Source organism: Chelonoidis abingdonii, chromosome 24 (genome assembly GCF_003597395.2).
Source record: "Chelonoidis abingdonii isolate Lonesome George chromosome 24, CheloAbing_2.0, whole genome shotgun sequence".
Classification (NCBI taxonomy): domain Eukaryota; kingdom Metazoa; phylum Chordata; order Testudines; family Testudinidae; genus Chelonoidis; species Chelonoidis abingdonii.
The window spans coordinates 13043431-13069780 of record NC_133792.1 but is presented as its reverse complement, the minus strand read 5'-3'; the positions used below and the strand labels follow the sequence as shown (position 1 = coordinate 13069780).

At 48.9% G+C, this 26350-nt stretch overlaps 3 protein-coding genes across 4 annotated transcripts; 1 reads left to right on the top strand and 2 right to left on the bottom strand.

Moving 5' to 3' along the window:
* Nucleotides 1–16: 16 nt before the first annotated feature.
* On the bottom strand, nucleotides 17–7900 carry PTRH1 (peptidyl-tRNA hydrolase 1 homolog). 2 transcript variants are annotated; one of them, XM_075060549.1, is made up of 5 exons: nucleotides 7644–7900; nucleotides 3884–4103; nucleotides 2823–2922; nucleotides 1512–1557; nucleotides 17–825 (listed from the first exon to the last, which is right to left on the bottom strand). In XM_075060549.1, the coding sequence occupies exons 1-5, from the start codon at nucleotides 7833–7835 to the stop codon at nucleotides 613–615; spliced, it is 771 nt and encodes a 256-aa protein (XP_074916650.1). In that variant the 5' UTR covers nucleotides 7836–7900; the 3' UTR covers nucleotides 17–612. The 2 variants fall into 2 exon arrangements, with proteins under 2 accessions (XP_074916650.1, XP_032653810.1); XM_032797919.2 differs by having other exon boundaries at nucleotides 7580–7770.
* Nucleotides 7901–8198: 298 nt separating this feature from the next.
* On the top strand, nucleotides 8199–18240 carry TTC16 (tetratricopeptide repeat domain 16). The gene is made up of 13 exons (XM_032797916.2): nucleotides 8199–8419; nucleotides 9998–10176; nucleotides 10514–10692; nucleotides 11841–11931; nucleotides 12243–12386; nucleotides 12940–13040; nucleotides 13140–13269; nucleotides 14310–14524; nucleotides 14713–14954; nucleotides 16061–16202; nucleotides 16326–16491; nucleotides 17364–17506; nucleotides 17885–18240. Exons 2-13 carry the CDS (start codon nucleotides 10135–10137, stop codon nucleotides 18072–18074), a joined length of 1785 nt encoding a protein of 594 aa, XP_032653807.1. The 5' UTR covers nucleotides 8199–8419; nucleotides 9998–10134; the 3' UTR covers nucleotides 18075–18240.
* A 1126-nt stretch (nucleotides 18241–19366) lies between these two features.
* Nucleotides 19367–25500, bottom strand: TOR2A (torsin family 2 member A). The gene is made up of 5 exons (XM_032797650.2): nucleotides 25365–25500; nucleotides 23835–24100; nucleotides 22522–22697; nucleotides 22056–22183; nucleotides 19367–21216 (listed from the first exon to the last, which is right to left on the bottom strand). The coding sequence occupies exons 2-5, from the start codon at nucleotides 23985–23987 to the stop codon at nucleotides 20972–20974; spliced, it is 702 nt and encodes a 233-aa protein (XP_032653541.2). The 5' UTR covers nucleotides 23988–24100; nucleotides 25365–25500; the 3' UTR covers nucleotides 19367–20971.
* Between the last annotated feature and the right edge of the window lie 850 nt (nucleotides 25501–26350).

The following is a 26350-nucleotide window of genomic DNA, read 5'->3' as shown; positions in this document are numbered from 1 at the left end:
TAGATGGCAAAGCGCATGCAGACTGGGCACCTGAGTTTATTGTACAGTCTATGCAAAACCGCCCTATAAAACCTGTGGAGTTACAGAGATGCCTGGCTGGGCACCAAGGACGAACAAGGCAAAGCTGAGACCAAGCAAGACCACCAAGTCCCAGACCTGTTCTGCAGGGGCAGGGACAGAGTGGTCCCAAGCTGGGCAAGGAGGCAGGCACCACTGAACACGACAAGCCTCCAGCCGGGGTCTGGGGTGGAGCCTGGTTGGGGCTTGGAGTCTCTCTCGGGCTCCTCCTTACACCCCGCTCTGCAGGGTGCTGCAGTGCCAGGCGCGGGCACCTGGCCACGTGGAGCTGCCTTTGTCAGCACTAATGGGGTTGGGAGACCTCTGTCACCTGACATGGGGGGGTGCAGGAATAGTCTGCCACCTTCCCACCAGTTTCATTGCCAGGAGCTTCCCTTGGCCCCTGCCCCCGCACAGCACAGTTTGTGGGGTCAGTGCTCTCTGCTTAGCTCCCCCAGCCCACCCTGGCAGCTGTGCCCAGAGGCCCATGAAGGAGTCCAGGACCACTGCTTTCCATCAGCACCATATTCATAAAAACTCCCCCAGCTCAAAGGGTTAATGAGGTGTTCTGTCCCTCTTGCCGCCAGGGGGCATGTGGTCCTTGCCGCTGCTCCTCTGCAGGATGTGTTCCAGCAGGAGGTCGGCTGCCTGCTCCAGGACGCGCTTCAGGACCTCGTGCTCAGCACTGGTGAACCGGCCCAGCACGTAGCGCTCCACCAGGGCTTCCCCCACCGGCCGGCCAATGCCAACCCTGAGCCGCACCATGCACTGCAGGGAGAGAAGAGGATGCAGGATGTGCTGTGTGTCCTCTCCCCATCGCCACCTGCTCCTGGTGTCTGCATTCGCCTGAGCTGGGCTCTCGGTACACCATGGCAGTCGCTATAAAACCCTAAACATGCTTGGCACAGCCTGGAGCCAAAGCAGATACTGGAGGCTCTGATGTGGGGTTGGAGGGCTGGGGAGCCTTGAGACCCTGGTTAGCCAGGGACCAGTCAAAGGGGGAGCCTGTGGGGTGAAACGGAATCGTCAGTGCCTCACTAGAGCCCTGAGCCCCACACGGCAGAGATCAGCAGCAGTTGGGGAGCAGGGCTTGTGTCCCGCTCTTTCTGTGCTGTAGCTGAGTTCAGGCTGGGCTCCAGTTAACATGAGCTTGGAAAGAGTTTTGTCCAACAAACGCAGTTAAATTGGTGGGCTGAGCTCCCAGCCAGGCCATGTGGTTCCACTTTAGGTAATTGCTTCCACGTCTGGGCTCAGGGACGAGTCAGAAACAAGACTCGCATGTGAGAAATGCTGGGCGGGGGATGAAGGTCCAAGTTTGCTAACACAAACACAAGAGGAGGCTAAGGCCTTGGGGATAGCTTCCCAGGGGCTCTGGGGCTTGGGAGAGATGGTGCTTTACATATGCACTAAGATGTGTGCATGACAGAGCTCTTTACCATGCAAGGCCGACTTACATCCGAGTGCAGGGAGCTGATGCAGGAACGGACCCCGTTATGCCCCCTAAAGAAAACAAGACAAACCAGCTGTCAGAGTAGGTGAGAAACCCAGAGGGATCATCCACAGGATTCACACTAACCTCTCCCTCCTCTTTGCTCTGTACGAACAGTAACTGATCCCTGCTCCCAAGCCTGGTGCAAAGCCCATGCGGACACTTGGATTTCAGTGTAAGAGCAGCCTAGAGCGGTTTACCTTATTCCGGTTTAGACTAAAGCACAAGTCACTCAAAGCAACATCTGAGTTTCCACACTGGGAAACTGATGCAAAGCTGTGCAGAGGAGGCCCCAGGCAGGCTTGCCTTGTCTTGTCTTGCAGACTGCTGAGCACCAGCAGCTCCCAGTGACTGCACCTGGAGTTCTGCTTGCTCAGCGCTTCTGAAATATCAGTCCCTAAGTGACACGCCCATGGCCTGTGGGGCAATCGGTGTTGGAGAGGAGCTCATGCTTCCCAGCCCCATACTCAGAACAGGCCTCACTTACATGCAGCAGCCTCTGATCTAGGCCAAACCCCCTGGGTAACCCACTGCCACAGGGCATTGCCAAAGAGGGTGCTTGGCTAGGGATATGGGTGTGCAGACACACAGCGTCCCTTGCCCTGCACGGAAGTTCCCAGCAGGGGCTCTGGCACCCAATGCTTTCAGCTGCTGGAGAAGGGAGTATACATTGCACATGCTGTCTGCACTGGGTAGGCCTGAACACAGCCAGGTATGGAACATGTGGCAGTAAGAGAGGAGACCCCCCAGGGAAAAGTGTGTGGCTAATATAACTGATTCAGAAAGGTCACTCTTCAATTAAATGTCACTGTCCCCACAAACACAGGTCTTGGTCCTGTTAGGTCTTAGGTATAAATTACACTAGGATACGTGTGACTCAGGGAGGCTGCCTAACATCACTCTGGGCAGTCCCTGCTGTATTTTATCACAGCAGCCTGGGCTCCAGTTGTTTCCTGCACACCTAGTGCCAGAGCCCACAAAATGAGGCCATCCCAATGTATTGAAATATCTCTGGTTTAACTGGTGCTTTAAACTGGAAACTGCAGGAGATTGGGCAGACAGCAGAGTAAACCGATGTCATTTAAAGCTTGTAAAGCTCTACAGAAGTGACCACCGCTTAGAAAGATTCTGCCACCGATCTGCTGCCACCTCTGCAGTCCTGGGGGTGGAAATGGGACAGTCACAGCCCCAAATGCCCCTGTTAGAACGCACAAAGTAAGATGCAGCTCAAGCAAATCTTTCAAGGTCATTTTCCACAGGGTCTTTCCCTTCGTACCTTGCGCTGCCTCCCAGCTTTATCGCCATCTTCCCCAGCGGCTTGTCCAGGTCGTCGTGAACCAGATAAATGTCTTCTACCCCGAGGTCGTAAATTTCAGCTTCAGAAAGAAACAATGCACAAGAAGTGAGGAGCAATTAAATCCATCTGGCACCATCCCACAGCCACGGGGAGCTAAAAAAGGACACTGCAGGTGTCAGTAGATGTGGAGGGCAGGAAGTGCATAGCAGGGCTAAGAGAACTTTTAACCTCAGGAATGCACTGTCAGCCATGCCGGCAAACGAGCGGCACACGCTGTCACTGGAGCTGTCTGATGTCTGCACCACATGATACTGCTTTACGCCGTTATTGTCTTTTGGCCAAAAGTACTTTACAGTCCACACCACTGAAACACAGCAGACTGGAAGGTTGTAGCCAACTAGCTTGCAGCAGGCTATGCAACAGTATGAGGAGTGGAACTCGTAGCCCAGCATGCCAGGGAAAAGCCTGACTGTTCTGAAAACTGCCCTGGGATTTCTGATGTCCACGCAGAGCCCTCAGGACCTTGGTTCCGAACCCTGCCACCTGTTTTTTCTTAGACATGCCAAAATGGCAAACTGCATGGAACTCAGTTAATCTTCTGCACCTCCCAAGGGTGGTGTGAAAAATTAGTAATGGGTTTAGGAGAGTGTGTGCACCGCCCTCTAGTGGATAGAACCGGATATGGTCAACTGTGTGTCATAAGCCCTATACTGGAAATGGATATTCTCCTTGAGCTCAAGTGATAGTTTCTTGAGCTTGGTCTACTCATTGTCATGCTGCCTGAATGGCCATGGAACAACAAGGAAGCTGTAAGAGGCCTCCAAGTTGTTACATCGTTGTCTCCATGGAAAAGAAAAAGGAGATTGACCTTGGCAGGAGTGGGCCCTGTAGTTCCAGGGCAGGTATTTCAGGCTTGTTGCTTACAGCCCTGAGTGGTCCCCTGTGGTTAAGAAGATGAAAGGTGAAGCCCAAAGGTCCCTGGAAGGCTACAGTTGTGTGCGTTGCTCAGCTGGCTATTGGAGGTGTTTGGAGTCACTCACCAGCGCTTGCTACGCTGAGTCCATTGATGTTCATGAGCCGCCGAGGTTTCATCAGCACCAGCTCTGCTTCCTCCACATTAGTGATGGTCACGTCTGCACAGCAGCGTCTGTCCGCTTTCCACTGGTCAGCGATGTTCAACTTCTGGGCCAGCTGATTGAGCACCGCCATGCCCACGTTATGACGGGTTCCTCGGAGCCCATAATTCCCCAGCCCTGCCACCTGCAAAGAGGACCAGCAACAAGTGTTACCAGGACACACTCTACATCAGCATCCAACCACACGGAGTCACTGAAGCCAGCCCTTGTGGTGTAGTGAGGATCATATTTGCCCTCCCTGCAGCCCTGCTCCTTTCACTACCAGGGCAGGAAATTCACCCATCAAAACCAGCTGCTTCCCTTCAGAAGCAGCAAGACAATCACCATATCCATTGCTGATTACTTTAGGGCCAGACTCTGCAGGTACAAGGGCCTGTCCCTCTCTTGTTAAACAGAACTGAGATGGGTTTAGTGTTGAGACTAAGTGAGATGCTCAAATGAGCTTAGTGACGTAGGTGATCCCTGGCCCCCCACTCATTCCAGCTGTACCTCCCATCTCCAGAAATAAGAAGCCACAGGATGACTAAGAGCTGTATCTGTCCTGTGATTTCTTATCCGTACGTGGGGGAGACAAAGTCCCTTAGGTAACTGCAGTTGGCAGAGCAAAGAGTATAATCCAAAGGTGAGTTCCAGCTGTGAAATCACAGCTTCATAAAATAATTTTTAAGGAGAAATGGCAACATACTTGTATGACTGTAGTGCCGAGGGGCCCTAGGGAAGGACCAAGATCCTATTGTGCTAGGTGCTGTGCAAACAAGTCCCTATCCCAAAGAGTTCACAAACAGATGGTACAGTCAGATAGGTAGAGTACAAGAAAACAATGAGATGATATCAAGTATTTTTTAGGCATCAAGGACAAGGAAAGATTTAAGGAGGGATTTGCATGTGGATAATGAGGTAGCTTTGTGGATGTTTATCGGGGGCGTCTCCTAAGTGTGTGGCACAGCATAGGAGAAAGCAGGCGATAGGCTGGCACCATAAGCCGATCAGAGCTGGGAGTCAACATCTCCATAGTGAAGGAGAGAGGATAGGCCATGAAGGACCTTGAAAGTGAAGACGTGCAGCTTATGTTTGAAGAGATAGAGAATGGGAAGATTCAAAGCCAGGAGTGACGTAGTCAAAGTGATGGACTAAGAAAATGACTTTTGCAGCAACATTCTGAACAGTTATGAGCGGACTAAGATTGTATTTGTCAAAGCCAGAGAGAAGGATATTGCAGTAATTTAAATGCAACAAGGAAAGCCTGGACAACAGTTTTATGTGTGTGGATGGACAGGAAAGGCTATGTATGAGAGATGTTATGCAGCAAGAATTGGCAAGACTTAGACAGCCTGGATGTGAGGACTGAGAGGTCAGAGTCAAAGATGGCACCTGGGTTATGGACCTAAGTGACAGTCAGGATGGGGGTAGTGTCCACCGTGATCGAGAAAGGAGATGGTGGGGAGGGCTTGTGGAGAAAGATTCAGAGCTCTGTTTAGACGTGTTGAACTTGAGCTAGATATCCACCAGATGTCTGAGTCAGGATGAGATTTTAGTTTGGACAGAAGACAGGTCTGGAGTAGAAAAGTAGATGTGGGTGTCCTCAGTGTAGAGTTGGTAGCTGAATTTGTGTTCACAAATGAGATTACCCAGAGATGAGAAGGGGACTAAGGACACCCACAGAAGGAGTGAAGGATGAGGAAGATCCTCCAAAGGACACGCTGAAGGAGCAATTACAGATCTAAGAGGAGAACCAGGAGTAGATGGAGTCAGACAAGCCAAGAGAGGAGAAGATTCCAACATCCTGGCTGACAGGTGGATGACAGGTCAATGACGTTGTAGTTCTGGTTCTGAGCTTTGGCTAGATAGCGGTCATTAAAGACTTTGGTGAGAGTAGTTTCAGTGGAGTGCAAGGTACTGAAGCTGGACTGGAGAGTGTCTGGATGGGATTGGAGGGGAGGAACTGTAAACAGCGCATTTGATGAGTTGAGAGAGGAAAGAGAAAGGGTGGAAGTTGGAGAGGCAAGTATGGTGCACTTCCATACAATATGACATTGGATAGTGACACTATCACATTTGACTAAGAGACATTTGCAAAGGTTAATGCAGTTGTGAAAGGAAGAGGTATAAAGATTACCAGGAGATATAGATGGAAGTGTGGGGTAGCAGGCCTGAGTCTTGTTTGTTTTCTGTTCATTATTAGTTTATTAGAACATTAGTTGTGAATCTATCATCCATGGAACCCTTTGTGGTGGGCAGCAAAATGAATTATTTTGGGAACCAAGTAGCCTGAGTGTTGTGGGATAGCTGGGAGGGAACATAAAAATTGCCAAAACAGATCAGACCTGTGCTCCCTCTTGATCAGTATACTGCTGCTTATGGGGCTCATACCCCATACTTCAGAATAAGACATCAAGGTCCTTGTAATAATGGGCAACTAGAAAATAACCTGATCATGGGGGAAAATTCTTCTTAACCTGTCAAACATTGGCTTTGGCCTTGAATTGTCACTCCCCTTGCATATTTTATCTTCTCCATTGTCACTGTGAATGTTCTCATTAGTCATATAAGTGTCAAAGGGAGGAAGGTTCAAGAGATGGGATTGCTCCTAGGAAGTACATAGCCTACAGAGTCACAAAGAGGCTGGAGAACTTATGACTGGCTTATGCTACTTGTTAACTTTGATTTTGTTCCACTCAAATACAGTTCTGAATCATGGTTTTAGAATTAAAGGTGTGTGTCTATATGCAAACAGATGCAGTGAGTTGGCACACGGGGTCATAATCTGAAACTGCTGTCAGCAAATTGCTACAATCTTGGGACCTGTGCACTGATGCTCTCCCTCTCCTCCTCCCCCCAAGCAGAGAGCTGACTGGGTGTTTCATGACACTTCAGATCTGAGTGTACTTTCTGCATTTCAACAAGAGACAGTATGTGGAACAGAAAACCTTCCAGCAAGCAGCCAGGAGGCCCATGGGCTAGTGATGACCAGAGCTATTTCTCTTGCAGATTGGGGAACTTAAGGGCCTGGGCTGGTCCATGCTGACATCCTCCAGCACAGCAGTTTTCAACCAGGGGTCAGGGGCCTCCTGGGGGGCTGGAAGCTGGTTTTAGGGGGTCCGCCAAGCACGGCTGGCATTAGACTCGCTAGGGCCCAGGGCAGAAAGCTGAAGGCCTCAACATGCAGGACTGCAGCCTGGGGCCCTGAGCGCCAGCGTCTGGGGCTGAAGCCTGACAACTGAAGTTTCATGGTGTCCCTTTAGCCGTGGGCCCCCAGGCAACTCCCTGCTCCTACCCCTTAATGCCAGCTGGCAGATTTGATATGGAGGAGAACAGGTTGTGGCACAGGTGGGCCGTGGGGTTTCTTATAGCGTGGGGGGGGGGGGGGGGCTCAGAAAGGAGGAGGTTGGGAACCCTGCTCCAGCTGAGCCCAGGCACGGGGTACCCAAGGGCTCAGCACTCGGACTCCGGGCTGTTTGTGCCCCAGGCCCCTTTCCCTGACGTCGCCAGGGGACCTGCTGCCTTTCCTTGCCCCCACCCCCCCGTGACCAGGAAGTGATCCCTCTTCCCGCGCCTGCTCTCCCCCGGTGACCCCGGAAGTGTTCCCTCCGCCCACTCTACCAGGACCCGTTTCCTGGCGGCGCGCGGATCGGCCTGGCGGTGGCTCATGGTGCGGCTCAGAAACCTCCCGAGGCGCTTGGGCAGCGGCCGCAGCATCCCCGTCGTTCCCGCGGCCGAGTGGGCGCCGCTGAGACCTCAGGACACCAGCAGCCCTTAGCAGCAGCCTCCCCACTTCTAAAGCGTCACGCCCACTGCGACCAATCACAAAGACCGCACCGTACCACGTGGCAGTGCCATCTTGTTTGCGGGCATTCATCCACACCACGTGGTTTGATGGGCGATGCCATTTTGATTATGGGGCAGGCAAGGCTCAAGCCACGTGGTTTGCAGTCGTGGCCATCTTCCTTCTGGGCGGAAGTGCTCAGTATTGTAAGCCGGCTGCCCTTGGTTCCTGTATGAGGAGCCTTTCGCTTTATCTTTGCTGGTGCCTTTATCAGACTGGAAGAGCTGGTGACTTATGTAACGCACCAAGGGGCTTCGACTGCTTGCTTGTTGGCAGAGTTACCAGGCCCAGGATTCATGCCTGCAGGTTGCCTCAAAGCTGGCAGGTCAGACCAACCCCCTGTCTGTCCCATGATGTGAGCTAGCTGATGAGGGCGGCCGTGTATCACATTATCAGTCATGCTGCATGGCACCAGTACTGGACAAGGATGCCTCAGAAAAGTCTCCCTTAGCTGACGTTTGGGCAGGAAAAAAGGTTCCATCACTAGTATGGGATGAACATCACGTTGTAAGGATCCACATTATGGGATCCCTTTCTCAAATTATTTTACCCATTTGAATCATAGATGTAAATGGCAGCTTTAAACCCAGGTCCACATGGCTGTTGAACATACAGAGGTAATATGGAGCTGGAATCTAAGAGTCAGGACTACTGGGTTCTATTGTTTTGGTAACATTCCTTTGTGTTTCTGTTTCTGTAACATAGGGTTAATACAGAGGTAAAGGAGTAAAGTGAAGTTTAATTCATAGTAATATACTTTTTAATGGAACTTCCCTTCTTTTCAACCAAGCATTTTAAAATACTTCACATACATTGAAGAAATTAACTCCCAAACCTACTGTCATAGGAAATTATTCTCCTACTTCAGCTGGTAAAATGAAGCACAAAGAGATTAAATGACTTGCCCAAGGTCACACCAAAAGTCTGTGGCAAAACCAGGACTAGAACTTAGGAATCTCAGTCTTATGCCATAACCACATCTGCAACCCATTTTGAGATCCTTGGATGGAAGGTGCTAGAGAAACACAAAGTATTATTAGAAGATAAAAATCCTTGAATTCTGATCACTGTTACTAACAAAGCTACCCTGGAAATCCCTTACAACTATTGCTAGGTACTGTTACCACTGGTAACAGCTGCTCTGGTGGTAGCAATGGAGGAAAATTTAGAGAGATAACAGGTTCTATAGACATAGAACTAGTCTAAATGGCCCATCAGCTGCCATCTATTTATCTTTTTATACAGCCACCATTACAATAGTTCCACTGTTGGTGGAAGCACTAGTATAGACAGATTCAGAGTTGGCAACTCTTGTGATTTTCTTGTGCTATGATTTTGGTGTTTATCTTAAAGCCCCAAGTGCCAGACTCAGGTTATTTCCTGAGAATTTAATTGAAAAAGGAGTAACTTAGAGCCCTCAGGCTTGGGGAGAAAATCTTGAAAACTTGACCTCTAAATGACCCAAACCAGAAGGCAAGTGCAAAGAATCCCAAATATATTAGTGTTAAAATCTCCCAATTTTTAAACCAGTTTCATAATTTGGAGCATCTTGTGATTTTTCAAATGTTTGCATTGGGAGTGGAACCAGACTCCTGATGGCCATCGGTATGTTTAACATCATGTCATCTAATCCGTCTCAGAATCCTAGAGGGTAGAGTAGGGTGACCAGCTAGTAGGTGTGAAAAATCAGGACACTCTTTTTTGGAGGGAGGGCATGTTTATAGTTCCGTATATAAGACAAAGCCTCTAATAATGGGATGACTGGTCACTCTAGGGTAGAGAACATGGGTGACTGCAAAAGTCTGGTCTGCTCCAGACACCAGTGGAGCAGCTCTGGTGGAAAACAAGCGCCCACAAGCCCATGATGAGTTAGTGGCAGAGCTGGATATGGAACCCAGGAGTCCTGACCCCCCATCAGACAAGCCCACCTGCCTCAGGGGCAGGGTCACGGATTCTTCCTTCCCAGCTGGCTGCAGTTTGATGGGATACCAGGATTTTGCCCGTCACCCAGGTTAGTGACTTCAGCATGGGAGGGGCTGTTGCAAATCCTCCTCCTCCCTCCCAGGTAGGGTGACCAGACAGCAAGTGTGAAAAATTGGGACAGAGGTGGGGGTTTATAGGAGCCTATATAAGAAAAGACCCAACAATCGGGACTGTCCCTATAAAATCGGGACATCTGGTTGCCCTACTCACAGACCAGGCTCACAGGGTGCCATGTGAGTGCAGGAGGGATCCCACCCTGGCCACGGAACCTTCTCACTCTGGGCCCACCCCCTCGGCCCCCAGCTGCCTGGATACCGCCTGCCTAGCAACGAGGGACACGAGCACTGGGATGGAGGCCGCGGCCCCGCAGGAGGAGTCTGGGCAGAGCAAAGTGAGCACTGCTGCCTGGGCTGGGCGTCAGAGGGCACGGAGCTGGGGGCGTTGAGGGAGCTGAGGGGGGGGTTGAGGGAGCTGAGGGGTGGGAGCACAAGGCACAGAGCTGAGGGGTGGGGGCAGAGGGTGACTGATGCAGAGCAGGTGGGCAGAGGGAGCTGGGAGGGGTGGGCAGAGTGCCAGGTGCAGAGCTGGGGTGGGGTTAGAGCTGAGACAGGTCATAGGTCACTGGGGGTCAGAGGTCACAGGACTAGAGCTGTGGGGAGGTGGCCCAGGGCAGAGACCCTGTCAGAATGGTGGAGAGGAAGAGTGACTATTAGTCCATCTCACTGCAGGTAGGACTGGAGATGAAGACAGAGACTAAAGGACTGTTCCCTACTGCTGTGTCCAAACAGAATCTCCGGGAGAGATCCCTGCGACAGATCTTTGGGTCCAGCCAGACTTTGCGAGACCTCAGGGACCCCAGCGGAGTGAAGTCCCCAGCAGTGATTGTGCAGAACAGGATACAGGAGCAGTGAGTGCCCAGCAGACACTTCTTACATTTTCACTGTTACAAACACCTGCTTTCTTGTCCATGTCCTGCAAGAAGGCTGGGAACCAAACTTTTAAAAAACCTTATTTAGTGCTGGTTCGAGGTCCTGGAATGACAGTCTTGGGGACTAGGGTCTGATTTATCCACAGAACAGGTTCAGCATGGGCTGCAGCTTCCTCTGCCCAGCCGTAGTGCCCTAATCCTGCACTGGAGGGTTCCCTTCTGTGGGCAAGAGGGCAGTCAGGCTGAACAGCCTGCTTGGTCCTTGGTCTCTCTGTTGAGATTGCCAGCTAGGACCCAGTAAGAGCCTGTTGTGATGGTGTTACCGATCCTATCTGAACTGAAATGAGACCTAGCAACTTAAGCTGGGAATTTTCACCAGAAATGGCTGCCATGCTAGGTAATTTTCTGAAAGTGAGGGCAGATTATCTGCAGTTGAACTGCCATCTGCCAGTTGGAAGACTGTCTGATGTTTCACTGTGCTGACTGCTTCTGGATTTCCTCACATCAGGACAGGCAGAACAGGGACGATCACCCATAGCCCATCTTAGAAGGATAAAACCTAGGAAAATCATAGGTCCTCTAACCTCCATGACAGACTCTCAGCTCTATATGGTGAGACCACCAAACAACCATCAGATGGCTTCAGTGACTACCAAACTGAGGAGGATATGAACTAGTGACCTAGAGATGATAGCATCTTTATCCCACTACTAGTATCTACTGGTAGTCCCCAGTTCCTGCATTTCAGAGTCTGTTCTCCCTGAACATATGGGCAGTGGGGTCACCAGAGTCTGCTGCAGAATCAATAGGTGGCCAGTGCTGGTCAATTAGCAAAGCTGTGGTCCTGCAAATTCCCCTTCTTGATCTTGAGAAGGCTCAGAACACTGGCTAGTGTGCTTGTAGACAGTCACTCTTTTTTCTACTGCTTCCGCACAAAACTGTCCATGTGCTTAACAAATAATGAATTAAGCCTCGTAACACCCTTGCAGATATAATCATTGTCTCCAGTTTACAGGTGGGAAAACTGAGTCAGCTCTCCCATGGGTCTGTGACTGTCCTAAGGGCTGTGCTGCAGGGAGGGGAAATGTGCTTCTGCATTAGCTCATAATGCTGTCTTCTCATTACAGCTGTCAGAGAGGGAAGGAGTTCTTCTCCCAAGGCGAGTGGGAGAAAGCTGTCATTTGTTATTCCAAAGCCATTAACCTGAACCCCCAACAGGTAAGAGGATCATGGTTAGGCAAGGGGGAATGCAGAGCAGGCATAGTTAGGTAAAAGTGCAAGCCCACCTCACATGGCATAGGGATATGGAGTCCTTCAGCAAGAAGGACAAAGCCTGTAATGCTCTTGCATTTCCAAGATTATCAAATGAAGAATGTCATTGGGGAGGTGAATATTGGCATATATTAGAATCTGTCTGGGCGGGATTGCGGTGTTGAGTCTCAAAGGGTTAGTTTCAGTGTGTATAGAGGATAAACAGGATAAGAAAGCAAGTTATCCTAAAGGACTGAAGAATGTGGGTGCATTTGCAGGTGGAGTTCTATGTACAGAAGGCAGAAGCCTTTCTCCAGCTCTGTGATTTCCAGTCTGCTGTGCTGAACCTCAGAAAGGCGTATTCCTTATCCTCTGCAAAGGAAGAATATGTAGAGCGCATGGCCTTCATTATTTACCTGCAGGTGAAGGGTACTTAATAGCCCCTACCAGCTGGCACCAGCCTTCCCCATTCCCACCACATGCCTTTCCTTGATCTTTCAGTCTCAGCATTAGAACATGGGTCTAGGGACTGACCTCTGATCTTGAGGGAAATCTGGAGATGCTACTTGAAGTCAACATGAACTTGGATTTCCAAGGGAGAGTCCTGTGTGCTTATTTATATTTGGGGGCAGGGAATTCTGTCCAATCCTTCCCTCTGAAAGGTTTCATGTTGCTACTGTTCATATTCATGGCTAGTCTGCTGGGGCCTCCCCTCAACATGCTAACTTATTTGCAGCACAGGAAGAACCAAAAGTCCCATTTGGGGTTCATACGTGCTCAGTGCTCTCCAGCTAGGAGGGAGTGGTATTTAGTGCCGCTGCATCTTCTCTTAAGCAGCGCTTCCGTTCCTGGATTGGTTGGAGAGAGAGAAAGAGAACACGCTCTCTCTCTCTCTCTCTCTCTCTCGGTAACCTGGAGCAATGGGCAGGTGGCCTGAGTGAGACTGATTCTGTGCTGTGTGATTTGAATCCGCAGGGCCAATGTCTGTTTGACCAAGAGGTCTATTGGGACGCTTTGGAGTCCTTCACTCGAGCCTCAGAGCTGCAGCCTGACAACTCACTCTATCGCAGGAGGAGGTAAACTGGGGTTTGTGATAGGGAATGTCTTTACCCTAGTCCTTCTAACAACTGTATTCTCCCCTGGTACTTTATGGTGCCCTTTCTTTCTCTTTCTAGCATTGCCTGTCTCGCAGCCCTGAACAGATACCATGACTGTTTTCGGCTCGTCAATGAAGAGCTAGATCAAGACTCAAAGAACCCAGATCTGTACATCCTGAGAGCCAAGCTGCATGAGCACTTCAATCGGGTAGGGGCACCTACTCTGCCTAGGGTGTGCTGGCTGCAGGGAATTTTCACAGAACAGTCATTCCTGTCCCCATTTGGCCTATAGCCAGGGTTCTCAATCTGCTAGACAATGGAGGGACTTAACCCTTTGCTGACTGAATTGATAGTTAAGTTACCTAAGTAATGGGAAGCAACAGCATATGTACAAGGCAGCATATGGATTTCATATGGAATTGCTTCCTAAGGACAGAGAAGAGCTAAGTTGCTATGTGGTTAATCAGTTAGCATAAAGCATCAAATTGGTTTCAAGAGACGTGATTCTAAACCTTTCCAGGTACTCTCACTCCTTTTGAGAAACTTGATTGTTTTTATCCCTTCTAGCTGACAGCCTCCTGGGCTGTGGGATTCCACACCTCTGGGGCAGGGCTCTTATCTTCCCCTCCTGTTTGGCCATGGAATTCTACACCATTTGGGAGCCTTCTCCCTCCTTGGTCTATAGAAAGCAGGGAGAGAGATGGAAGCAGAGCCTCGCTCTGTGGGTAGTGTACTTGTCTTTTATGAGCGATCATACATTTCTTGGCTCAGCAGAAGTGAGGTCCCCTCAACCCTGAGAGGATCAGAGATAGTAACTGGAGATCTTATTTTTGTTTTGTATTTCCTGTTAGAAATGAGACTTTTCTTGCCCTGCACCTGCAGGAGCAACTGGTGCCCTCAGTTAGAAATCAGGGTCTGAATGATAGGATTCTGGAAAATGCATTGAGTCACCTGTTTTATCAGCTTCTCACAGCGGTGTGGCAAATGCATAGACAGAATGAGACAGATCAGAGAAACTGCCTCCTGCCCAGTGTAACCTAGTGGGCAAGCACCAGACTGGCAGTCTGGAGATCTGGGTTTCTAGTGTCGGCTCTACCACTGATGCAGTGTGTGGCCTTGGACAAATCTGTGTCTCAAATCCCATCTGCAAAATGGGGATAATGATCCCGAGTTCCCCTTTGTAAAGTGTTCGGTAACACAGGAACGGAGAGTGCGAGTTCTTAGTATTCTCCTAACCTCTGTTTCCAGGCTACCCTGTGTTACCAGGATGTCCAGGAGGCCATTGCGCTAGAGCCGCGGCACGAAGAAGCTCAGCTTCTAATGCAGAGGCTGCTGAAACGAGCACAGAAAGCCAAGAACCAGGCTATGAATAAGGCCCTGAAGGGAAACCTGAAGGATGCCCTGCTCAAAATCACCTTTGCCATCGAGAACAGCCCCTTTGATGCAGGGTACTTAATCTTCAGGTAGAGACCTCATTGTATCCAGTCCTTACTGAGGTGGCTCGTGTGCACATCTGTGACCCACTGAGGGGAGTAGGAGTCTGCACTAGTCAGTGGGTGCTGGTTCCAGGTTCTGAACACCCCAATCATTTTAATTCTCCTTAACCAGTGGGCTCTAATCCTGTCTGTCTCCCTTCTTCCCTTCATGGCAGAGGGACTCTGCACAGAAGGGTCAAAGACTTCAACTCAGCCATTGATGATTACATCAAGGCCACAGAGCTCTGTGAAGAAGAGGGAGCTGTGGCCATGGAGGCACAACGGCAGCTCCTGCTCACGTACAACGACTTTGCAGTGCACTGCTATACTCAGGGCTTCTTCGAAGAGGCTGTGCTGCTCCTCAACAAAGCCCTGAAAGGGGAGAAGAATGAGAAGGGACTCTATGTCAACAGAGGAGGTAGCAAGGGTCCTCCTGGGTGGCGATGGAGTTTGTGGGAGGGTATCCTCTCTCTCGGACAGAGCTTAGCTGTTTGTTTCTAAACATACTTAAGAGTTATCCCAAGGAACATTTCTGGTTCTAAGGGAGTGCATGAGTGAGTGCGCTGACAGCAGTGGAACCATGTACTTGTATATGTACGGGTGCACACATGGGGGTGTGTGTGGGATTTACAGTGCCTATTGCTGCCCTGCCTGGGATGCAGTCATGTTGGATCTCATAAGTAAAGCATAGTCAGTGCTCAAATGGGAGACCTTGAAGGGTGCTGCGGGTGGCATTCTTTCCTCCCAGTCTCCCGTACCAGGGAGATGGTGGAGTCTGAGTAAGGGACTGGGAGCTAGATCTCTGGGCTTCTATCCCAAATTCAGTAACTGATTCATTCCAGGATGCCCAGAAAGTCGCTAACTTCTCTGCACCCTGCTTTTCTCATCTTTAAAACGTAACTAATACCTATTGCATGGGGGGTTGTGAAGATTCATTAGTCAATGCTTGTAAAACGCTTTGAAAATGGAAAGTGCTGTGTAACTACTAAGTGTTAATGATTATCACTGACTCATTCCCCACCTGTGGTACTGGAAGCACCTTCTTTGGTTGGGCCCTCACATTCCCATCTCATCCAATTTATCACCAGGAAAGATCCCATGGAACTTTTTGCAACAGTTGAGGTTGTCATCTTGTTAATTCCAAATTGGAAACTACATTCTGTCTCCCTAAAATCCCACTGTAGTTTGCTGATTGCTCCGTGGTGTTTCTAAGCACTAATTAACTGTTGTTGCATTCCACCCTACAGGTGGCTGCATTTCAGTGAATAATATCTAGATGTCCTATAGCACTGTTCATCCAGTTGCTTCTCTGTTTCTACAGTTTGTACAGAGCTTTTGGAGCCTTTAGGATGGGAGGCACTGTAGAGACATGTTGTAGCATTTTATACAGACTTGGAGAGATCTAGAGAGAGAAAACAGGAGAGCATCAATTGCTGGCCTTTGTAGTAGCTAGAACATCCTAAGACACTCAAATACTCACTTCAGCTTGCTGTTTGCTAAAGTAATCTGTGTGCTCCACTTCAGACTGCCTCCTCAGGCTGGGAGAGCTAACCTTTGCCTTGGCCGATTATCAGCAGGCCCTGGAATTGAGTCCAATGGACTTTAGTTTGCGAAGACGCGTTGGTATGTTGCTGGATGAACTAGGATTGCAGGAGCACAAGCAGAGGTATGTTGGAATGGCTCACTGCCACCTTACATCCAGTTGACAGAGCTCTTATCCCCACTAGCTCACGCTGCCTAGGGATTCAGCAGACCTGACTCGTCTGTTTCCCTGTATCTTTTCCCCCAGAAAGTACCAGCGGGCAGTATACTGTTTCTCTGGTGCTATTGAGAGCAACCCTCGCCTGCCACACTATTACCTGCACCGGGCCAAGAGCCGCCTGTTCCTGCAGGATGAGATGAGTGCTAAGGAGGATGTGATCATAGCTCTGTTGCTGGACCCTGAAAATGATGCGGTACCTCACTGACACCACTACCTGTGCCAGACACTGACCAAGTAGTAAAAATCTATGACACCCTACTAATTTGGGCCCATAGTCCTTGTGCTATCTCCTGGACACACGCACTTAGACTGCAAGCTCTTTAGCGCAGAGACAGTCTTTGTTCTGTGTCCAGACAGTGCCATGCAGGGGGGTCCTGGGCCAGGACGAAGGTTCCTTCACACTATGGTAATGCAGATAATAATGATTAGGGCTGGGGTTTGCAGTATTTATTTGCTAAAATTAAAAACCTAAGGAAGCTTTTTTTTCATGTTTTCAAGCTGCTCATGATGCATCTGGCTTCAAAGCATGCAGCCCCCTGTGACTAGGAGCTATCAGGAAACAAAACCAGGGCTTGAGTGGAAAAATAAAACCCCACATCCACCTACCGTGCTAGCTAAACAAAGTACTGCATGCCCTTGAGTATACCCTAGTCCTTCATTTTCCAGGAATTGCATTCCTCCCCCAAAAGGTTTTGATGGATTAAATATTTCTTTAAATTTAAAACCAGAATCCCTACACTAGCAAGCTTTCATTTGGATGAAAAAAAAAAAATTAACGCTGGGGCTCATGCCTTATGACGGTAATACTCTGGTCTGATTCTGGTGGTTGTATTTGGAGTAGGATGGCTATTGGCCTGGGCAACGTCGGTTAAACTAGATGCTCTGATTGTCCCTTCTGGCCACAAATGCTAGAACTATATTTTTAATGTAACTTATGCAAGCGTTTGGCTGCTCTAATGGGAACTGCACAGCTTAATCCTTGCAGCCCTATCTGATGATGGAAGGAGGAAGAACTTTTTCCTTCAGCACACACCAGACCATTCAACTGATCTCATCCCTCTGCAGGTCCTACCTGTTGTAACCAGCCTCTTTCCAGGACAGCCCATCCAGGATATTATGAGCAGCAAGATTGCGGAGGTTGCCAAAACAATCTTGGAAAGAAAGCTTCAAGCCTGCCCGTACTCCAACAGCCCAGCTAAACTCAAATGGTACAGAGAAGCCAATGGGCACAGGTCTGCTAAAGTTGTTTTGAAGATCTAATAATTACTGATTACAAAATACAAATCGTTTAAGCCTGATCACTTCCTGAATCTAGAAGTACTGTAGCGTTAATTATTCTTGGGTTATGTAGGACAACCAGGACCCAAGTCAACCACAAAATTTGCACTGTGGAGGAGGAGTGACCGATTTATTCCAGATAGTTTTTTGTCCCTTTGTGATCCTAAAAGGACAGTAGTTTGCCATCTTTCTACAGACTGTGAATCTTGTCACAAGGACTAGATCACATGCTCTCTGAAAGGATCTGTTCATGCATCACTTTTTGCAGCTACTCTGCAAAGTTCTCTGCCTTATGTGTGCCCCTACAGGCCACCTGGAGCTCTGGAGGATGAACCAAAGGAACCAGGTGCTCAGAGTGAAGATCCTGAGAGAGCCCTGCAGGACTCAGAGAGCGTCATCAGCCCTTGTGCCACGGATCATGAACTGTACAAGCAGATAGCTATCTCCAGAAGGACAGTGAGTAAAGTAAGTGAACCTGTCTTGGAGGAGAAAAGGTGAGAAGGCAGGAAAAGTCAATACAAAAACTGCTCCAGCTTCATGTTGGAGACAGCACCTGAGCTGCCTGGGTTACAGACACTAAGCTGTGTTTCAGTGGAAAGTAGGTGCATTTGGACTCCTTTCCTGCTACCTCAGCTCTAATAAATATATTGCTTCTCTCGCTTCACTTCCTCTGTAGCCCCCTCCTGTTTTTCCATCTTTATTTTTTTGGTATCTGCACAGACATCCTTTCCTCCTGCAAGGTGTAGACCCAGCCATTGTCCAGGTAGCCTAGGAGTGGTCTTCCCAAAGCTGGAAATCCAGCTCTGCCAAGAATTTTAGCCAGGTTTCCAGGAAGTCACTGTATTTACAGGCTTTGCTGTACTGCAAGCTAGTGCCACAGAAGAGTGCTGAATTACTAAGAAACTTGTAACACTGCTGCTGCTTTAGAGGTGAACATCTAAGGAGCTGTTTGTACATAGTGATAAGATTTGGACAGGAAAGCAGACAAGCTGTGAATGATCCCCACATACTGCATTAATCTGAATGCAGGTTGAGCAGGAGGAATGCTTTGATTAGGATAAACTCTTAAACCAGAACTTTTAATCTAATGCAACTCACGCTGGGTGGCTGACCTACATATACCATGTATTGAAAGTTTTGTGAAGTTATGCCTGTCCCTTGCACCCCAAACTCTCACCTCAATTGCTCTGACTTGGGTGGAGAGGAGAGTGCTAAACCTGGTTTCCAAAAGAACAAGGTTTCAGTTTCAATTTGTGTTAAAACGGATGAGGAAGTTGACCATAAGAACAGGAGGAAAAAATGACTGTGGCAACTGGGTTCTCCCTCTTAAGGTGAAAATGTTACTGCTAAGTCTCTGGATGTACAGTGAAGTAGAAGATAACATTTGTTCTGCTCTAATCCCTCTGTTGTGGTTTTAATGGTCTCCTGAGCATCTCCGTGGGTTTTTAAACAAAGGGACGTATGTGGCAGAGAAAACATGCCAGTGCTCTCTTAGCGTTTAACTTTGACAGAGAGCAGCTGAGACTTCACCATTCTCTATGCCAGCTGCCCCCACTGAGGATGCATGGTCCTGCTTATAGTTGAGTATGGCCCTTTCACTGATCTTTGACACCAGGGGAAGACCATTACTCTTGTTTTCCATTATCAGACAATAGCTATTTCTTCATGTTCCTGGCTGAATTAGTTTTGTCGGGTCAGGCAGCTGTTCCAATGCATTATGCAGGCTCACAGATATCTCCTTTCTAACATGCCAGCTGGAATCCCAGTAAGTGACTGCTATTCATGCACGATTTTTCAACAGATTTATTTTAAATTAAAAACAATGAACATTTTGGAAGAGGGAGAATGTTTGACTGTAAATCTGTATCTTGGTCCAACTCTATCCTGGGCAGGATTTGAACAGAGGTTAATAGCACTGGCTCCTTCTCAATCAGTGTATGTTGCTCTAATGCTATACTGCAGAGACCTTCCTGCTGCAACTGGCATGAGTGTTCTTGGAGCGTTTTCTGCCTAGCCCCAAATCTGTTTGCTCAGATAGCGCTTACACTGTTTCCTCTTACCGGAGGCTGGGCAGCCAGCTGCTACATAGTGAAAAGGCAAAGAGTGCTGTGCTGGTCAGTGAGAGCAGAGCTTTGGGAAGTAGATTCCGATGAATTATTTCCAACCCCCAGCAGCATTTAATTGTGATACAGTAAGATGCATCCGAGGGACTGAATTGGAATGGAAACTGGCTGCCAGGGACAACAGCTTCCCAGCAGTGTCCTATCAGAACGACAACCTCCAATATATAATATGCAAGAGGTTCAGCAGCTCAACGCCTCAGCTGAGACACAGTCATCCCAGCAATGTAATACAGCATAAGACCAATACCTGGTACTTAAAACCATTAGTTAATGCCTGATCTCCCTCTGAGGTAGGAATCACCATTTTTTATATTGGAAAGACTGACATGGGTGGCTCCCAATTCTTCCCTGGCAGGATGCAAGTAATTGCCATTGAATCAAAGGGAGTGACCTGGCATTCTGTGGTGGAAGAAATGTCCAGGGAGGTTAAGGGCCTGGCTCAAGGTCACACCCCAAGTCATGGGCAAAGCTAGTAGCAGAAATCACACGTTCCTTTCTCATCAACCTTATGCTAATGCACTCAGGGATACTGCAATTAGAATCTTACCTACCAGCACCTATTCACAGTGAAAGAAAACCTGAGAAAAGTTGGCTCTTAACATTTACCCCAGAGATTTAAGATGACTTTGGTCGATCCGTTTAGAATGTTCACAGGGGAGTATGGCAGGCTCTAGGACACTGGGGCCTTCATACTGAGATTCACATTAAAATACACCTTTAAAAATGCCATTAAAAAGCACTAGAGGATGAGACTCCCTTGTCTGCAGCCCAGGGAAGATCATTCATTGGAGCTAGGCCAGAGAATCTTGACAGCTGCCCAGAGAGTAACGGGGAAGATCTGCACAGTTCCAGCTATCAAGGGGAGGTGGCAGTAGCCAAGAACCCTTCCCAGCCACTGATACATCCCAGCCTCTTCCCCTTTGGACTCCACATACACATCACAGTGGTATTCTTGGCTGTTCTGTGTTCACCTTCCACCAGGGCAAAGAACAGATTGATAAAGTGCTTAGACTCAGGTCAGTGTGCTCTTTGTTCCCAAGATTGCATCCGGCAGTCTCTGCCTGAGGGCTGGTGGCAGCACTTGTCCTATCAGAGTTCCACAATCTGTTGCTCTTCCTGGTCATCCTTGTTTTATTGGGCACAGCAACTTAAAGTATTCTTAAATTCTGCTCCTCTGAATCTGAGCAAGTATATGGGTAAACTTATCCTCCAAGGGCTGCTTACCAGCTCCTCAACTGTGCGCTACTTTGCAGAAAGAGTCCTTCTCTCAGGTTAGAGAAAGAAGGTGACACGAGAGGCCACCGTTTTGCAGCCTGTTGATGAGAACACTCTCTCCTCATCTGGGAAGTAGGGGATGCTGTCAGCAACTGCCTGAATGATGTCCTGCTGTACTGTTAAGCCTTGCTGGGTGAGTTCATTCATCACACACTGCTTCACGTGGTGTTGCTTCAGTGGGAGAAAGGGCACAAGGAGATCAATGAGGTGCTCCTCGATGATTCCAGATTTCCAAAACCCATCTGCAGGAGAAAAAGGGGAGGCAAAGAGCTTTATCTTCAGAGTCTCTTTCAGTTCTATGGAATTCAATCCTGTTAGCATAGGAGATGCCCCCACCCTCTAGGAGGAATCAGCTGTCAAAGCCAGCACCACCAGAGCTGGTTTCCAGGAAGCCATAATTAGAGCCCTGTGTGGATACAAAATTTGGATTTGCATCCAATCCAGGAGCCACAAAGATGGTAAACAATGCAACTGCATCTGGAACTGCAGATATCTGTGGCTATAAAGTGGATATCCAGAGATTTGCAGGGCTCTAGTCATAGTATGCAGAAGAGACAACAGATCAGATTCAACTGAGGGAGCTGGGTCCATCTGTTATCCACTAATAGTAGTCAAGTCCAGTGTTCTCAAAATACATGGTTCTTAACAGCTGTACTGATACTTCAGCTATACCAGCCGACGTTAGGCCCAATCCCAAGAACTGCTAAACAGGGAAATAAAGGAAATCTCTATGTACTCAGTATCTCTCAGGATCAGGCCCTTAATAATTAGCTTCTTACTGGGCCCCACTACCCTATCTGCCTCCTATTCAGTCATGGGTGCCCCTTCTCCCAGTGGAACTCTGTTAAGCATGGTAATGTTTCTGTAGGCTTGAACAGCAGAACCACTCCTTTCATCCGCCAAAGCAATTCATCCAGGTCCTAACTCCACCTCAGGCTTCTCCCTGAAAACTGATAATAGCTTGACACATATCTGTAAAATACTCTATAAAGATCATTGGCTTATTTGAAATAGGGTATGGCACCCCCTGCTGGTGAGCATGCCTACTGAAAAGCATTTCCCAGTTGATGGAAAGACTTACTATTGGGATTTTCAAACACAGCTTCGGAAACTGCAGATTCCAGATCTTGCAGGCTGATCTCCTCTCGGTCCTTGCGGGCATACCAGAGATCCAGTGCCATTCGATTAATTTGCTCACCTCCTCCATTGCTGAGCAAGACCAAGACAAGAAATTACCAGAAGTTATCCCATGACATCAATATTGCACTGCCAGTGGCAGTGCCTCATTCTGCAGAGAGTATGGAAGCAGTCTTAGCTGGCTTATGAAGACTGCTACAGAGGTTGCCAAATAGTGGAAAAGACAAAGGACTATGAGACCAGGTACCTTTGCAGACTAAAATGTGTCAGATCCATGAGATCTCAACTCAAAATACCTGCTCTGGGTGATTAAAATAGGGAGGAACTTACCAACATTTGACCAAATTAGTAGCATTGCATTAGAATTATTCCCAGCCCAGTTATACTTGCTGCAGAGGGAGCTCTCTTACCTTATGAAAATGAAGATAGCTTTTCTGTAGTTGGTTCCATACACAACCCAGGAGGGTCCAAGGAATGGTATAATCACATCGATCAGACCTGGGTGCATCTTATCCATCTCATCAAAGAGAAACACTGATCGGCCACAGTTTGTCAAATTCCCCTGGATCCAACTCTTCAGATTTTCCTGGAAAACCAAACCCAACCAACCAAGCCAGTTAGGACCATGAACTTGTTAGAAGAGCTTGAGCTACCAAAGAGCTAAGCTTACACGAGAACTACATTAGCCTGGGCTAATAATGCCAGAAATAGCAACCTCCAAAAGCTGTTGTTCCTTAGAACAGCACTTGTGATGCTTTGTCTGGAAAGAAGGATTAACTTTGTACATTGCAAGACTGACTACCATTTGTGAAGGTTCCCTGGTAAACTGTTTTGCTCTTAATTCAACATGGTGAATTTTGCCTAATTTAATATAGTCTTACTAATACAAATCCATTTAAAGAAGAAATATGGAGTGGATTAAGCAGAATTCAAGAGCTCCACAAGTTTAATGGTCAGACCCCAAAAATGACTGAACATGTAGTCTCTCTCCCTTCACTCTATGCTGAGACCAGCCATTAGTATGGACGCTTAGGAAAATATACCTTAACCAAACTGAGTTCCGTTGTAAGCATGTGAGACTCTTCTGATGTCAGTTGCACATGCTTGCACCACCAAGGCTGCAGCTGGTCCAATATTTATACCATTGCATATTTTAATGTACAGACTTTCTGGTGAAATGCGTTCGTCTTCACTGAAGTGTTTTTTCCAACAGAGGATTTTAACTCAAGTTTTTTTCTTCTCAGGAAGCAAGAAAGCTACAATTTTTTCTTCCAATATAGTGTAAAGAAACCCCCAAATACTGCTCCATTCAGTATTTGTCAGCTAACCTTATTGCATAATTTCTTTAGATTCTGGGCAATGCCAAGGTTAATGGGAGTACAATCAAGCAGTTAGAGCAGAGGGCTGGTAATCAGGAGACTGGGTTATATGGCCACTTCTTCCACTGACTTGCTGTGTAACCTGGGGCAAGTCACTTGCCCTAGCTCTATCTCAGTTTTCCCATCTTTAAAGCTGAGAGAGTGTCCCACAGGCTTAACTAGTGTTTGGAAAGCACTGGAACAGTTTCAGATAAGAGGTGCTACAAAAAGTACTTTTATTGCACTATACAGTATGTGTTGGAAGGTAGGAGAAGAGTCTCAATACTTATCCAGTGACTGACTAGATAATCATAAGAGGAAATAAGTCTTGTAATTTAGCTTTCAGAGGCAGCCTCCATTCTTACCTTGTACTGCTCGATCTGTTCAGCATGGGGAAAGTGCACTATTGGGGAGAACTGGTGGACATACGGACTGTGGACACCATCTCGGAACAAGTAGCGGACCAGCATGGAGCTCACATAGGTTTTGCCTGTGCCTGTCCAGCCATGGAAGGACATAACCAGAGGTTTGACAGGATCATGATTTTGTAAAAACTCTCTCACTCCTTTCACCACCAATTGCCTCACGAAGTGCTGCCCAACCAGGTTCAGGGCCAAGTCACACTCCAGACCTGGAATGAATCCAAAACAAAATTTAGAATATGTTGGATTAAGAGATGGAAGTTATTTGGGCTAGTATTTGAAGGCATCTCTGCCCTCTCCCCTCAGATGCTGGGTTGGGGGATATTTCTTCCTTTTGGGATAACTTCAGTTAGCTCAGGGCCTGTCTACACTTACAAGTATACTTCTTTTACTTTACCAGTATAGTAAAAACTGTGTGGATGCATTTTTATCAACACAAAAGTGCTTCAGGAACTGAAAAGCTATACTGGCATTAAGGCACTTTTATAGCAGTATAATTGCATTCACACTATAGCTTTTACTGGTATAACTAGTTTAAGCAAAAAAAATATATATATACACACACACACACATACATACACACCCCACCCCTAACTAACAGTTACATACTGGTAAAACTTTTAAGTGTAAGCCAGTCCTCACAATGGTAGTAAGAAGTCTAACTGGGAGTAATGGGATGCAGTTAAGAAAAGGAAATACTATTTCCTTTCAGGGGATATTGGGTGGAGGAAAGGCCTCTAGAGGGAAGCTCCATTACTTTAGACATTTGAAATAAGAGTGACCAGAAATACTGAACAGACCGGAAGGAATTGTCCAGGGAGCAGGGTCCCCATTCAATGCCCGTTGAAGTAGATGGGCATCTTTCCAACAGGCTTTGTGTCAGGCTGTAGTCAACACAAAAGGGCAACACTTTCTGAACATCTGTATTGCTGTGGCCCTGAAAGAACTGGTTTTAGTGTGCGATTTAGAGAAGGGGCATCCTTCCACTTCTCTAAGGACGCTCTCAAAAGGAGCTGCACGTCACAAGCATCCAATAGCCACATCTGGCCCTCACCCCTGAGATCTCGCCCGCTGCATCTGTGCTGGGGGCCTGCTGATCTAGTGTCTCCCCAGAGGGCGAGTCACCCCGTAAGAGGGGCTCACAGAGCAGCAGCCAGATGCACGTTATTCTGCGTACAGGCTCCTTAAATATACAGCCCTAGGGCGCCCAGGGGAGGGGTGCGCGAAAAGAGAGCCCCTGCAGCCGGGTGTGCACCCCCGGGGACGGGCCAGGGCAGCCAACACCCCGCCGCTGGACGATCCATCCTCCCCAGGGACCCCCTCAGTCAGGGACGGCCCGCTCCACAGCTCCCCCAGTCCACCCCCTTCCCCAGCTGCTCAGGAGCCCCTCCCCCCGCCTCGCCCTGCACCCCCCGGGAGCCCCCGCGGCCCCTCCCTCGGGCGCGCCGCAGAGTCCCGGCTCCCCCCGCTCACCGCGCACGTCGGGCCGGAAGTCGCACTCGCAGGCGGCCGAGAAGCTGCAGCGCAGGGCGCGCAGGTCCCAGGGGGTGGCCGAGCCCGCGGCCCCCAGCAGCAGCAGCAGGAGCCGGAGCGGCACGGAGCCGCCGCCTCCCATTCACCTGCGTCACTGAGCACGCGGCGCGCCAGCGAGGTCCCAGCCTGCCCCGCGGGAGGCCCGGCTCCCGGCAGGGCGGGAAGCAACCGCCAGAGGCGCGGCCGCCTCAGCGCTCAGGGGGCTGCGGCAGGGGAGGAGCCAAAGCGGGGGTGGGTGGGGCCTGAATGCGGGGAGGGGCGGGGCACCTTGGGGGTGTAGGGGGCAGTGACCAGGGCCCTCAGTCGGGGTACAGGGCCCGCGGGAGGATTCCCCCTGTGGGGCTGCCCAGGGCATCGCTGGTTTTAGCGCAGTGGTTCTCAGCCCTCCTGCTGGCGCCCCGTTCACACAGCAAGCCTTTGAGTGCGACCCCCCTTATCAATTAAAAAGGGGGGGGCGTAATTTAACAGCGCTCAGGCTCTCAGCCCCTCACAGGGCCGACAGCTCCACACCCACCCAGTAACCTTGTGATCCCCTGAGGGGTCGTGACACCCAGTTTGAGAACCGCTGATTTCGTGTCTGTCATCCACCCTGCATCCCAAATGAGCAACTTCAATTTCCACTGGCTTCCCTGGGGGGCACAGGTGCCCAGCAGAGCGCTGCATCTACCCCCGAAAGTGTAAACAACAGCGGAGGGCGAGCATTGCAGCAGGGTGGCTTGGTACCAGATCTGGCCGTTTCTGGGATCATCCTGATTTTGGAGTGGTCCATATGTCTCAGGCCTGGCTCATGGGATCTTAAAATAACTGGGAGCCCAGGTTACATTGTCCTCTTTAGTCAGTGTTGGGATGCATGTGTTTGCCCCACCAGACAAGCTCACATTTGTGGGAACCTAAGGCAAGGGCCAGGAGAGAGGTTTTCACCTGAG

Bases quoted from the DNA above. Each gene is read 5' to 3' on its own strand.
- TOR2A (XM_032797650.2), bottom strand. From the start codon at position 23,987: ATGTCCTTCCATGGCTGGACAGGCACAGGCAAAACCTATGTGAGCTCC. The intron at 22,698-23,834 runs GTAAGAATGGAG...TTGGTTTTCCAG, and splicing joins AACAGATCGAGCAGTACAAG to GAAAATCTGAAGAGTTGGAT. The intron at 21,217-22,055 runs GTAAGTCTTTCC...TTTCTCCTGCAG, and splicing joins TGTGTTTGAAAATCCCAATA to ATGGGTTTTGGAAATCTGGA.
- TTC16 (XM_032797916.2), top strand. From the start codon at position 10,135: ATGGAGGCCGCGGCCCCGCAGGAGGAGTCTGGGCAGAGCAAA. The intron at 12,387-12,939 runs GTGAAGGGTACT...TTGAATCCGCAG, and splicing joins CCTTCATTATTTACCTGCAG to GGCCAATGTCTGTTTGACCA. The intron at 17,507-17,884 runs GTACAGAGAAGC...GTGCCCCTACAG, and splicing joins AGCCCAGCTAAACTCAAATG to GCCACCTGGAGCTCTGGAGG.
- PTRH1 (XM_075060549.1), bottom strand. From the start codon at position 7,835: ATGAATGCCCGCAAACAAGATGGCACTGCCACGTGGTACGGTGCGGTC. The intron at 4,104-7,643 runs GTTTCTGAGCCG...TCCTCTTTGCAG, and splicing joins CTGCCCAAGCGCCTCGGGAG to GTGGCAGGGCTGGGGAATTA. The intron at 826-1,511 runs GTAAGTCGGCCT...CTCTCCCTGCAG, and splicing joins TCAGCTCCCTGCACTCGGAT to TGCATGGTGCGGCTCAGGGT.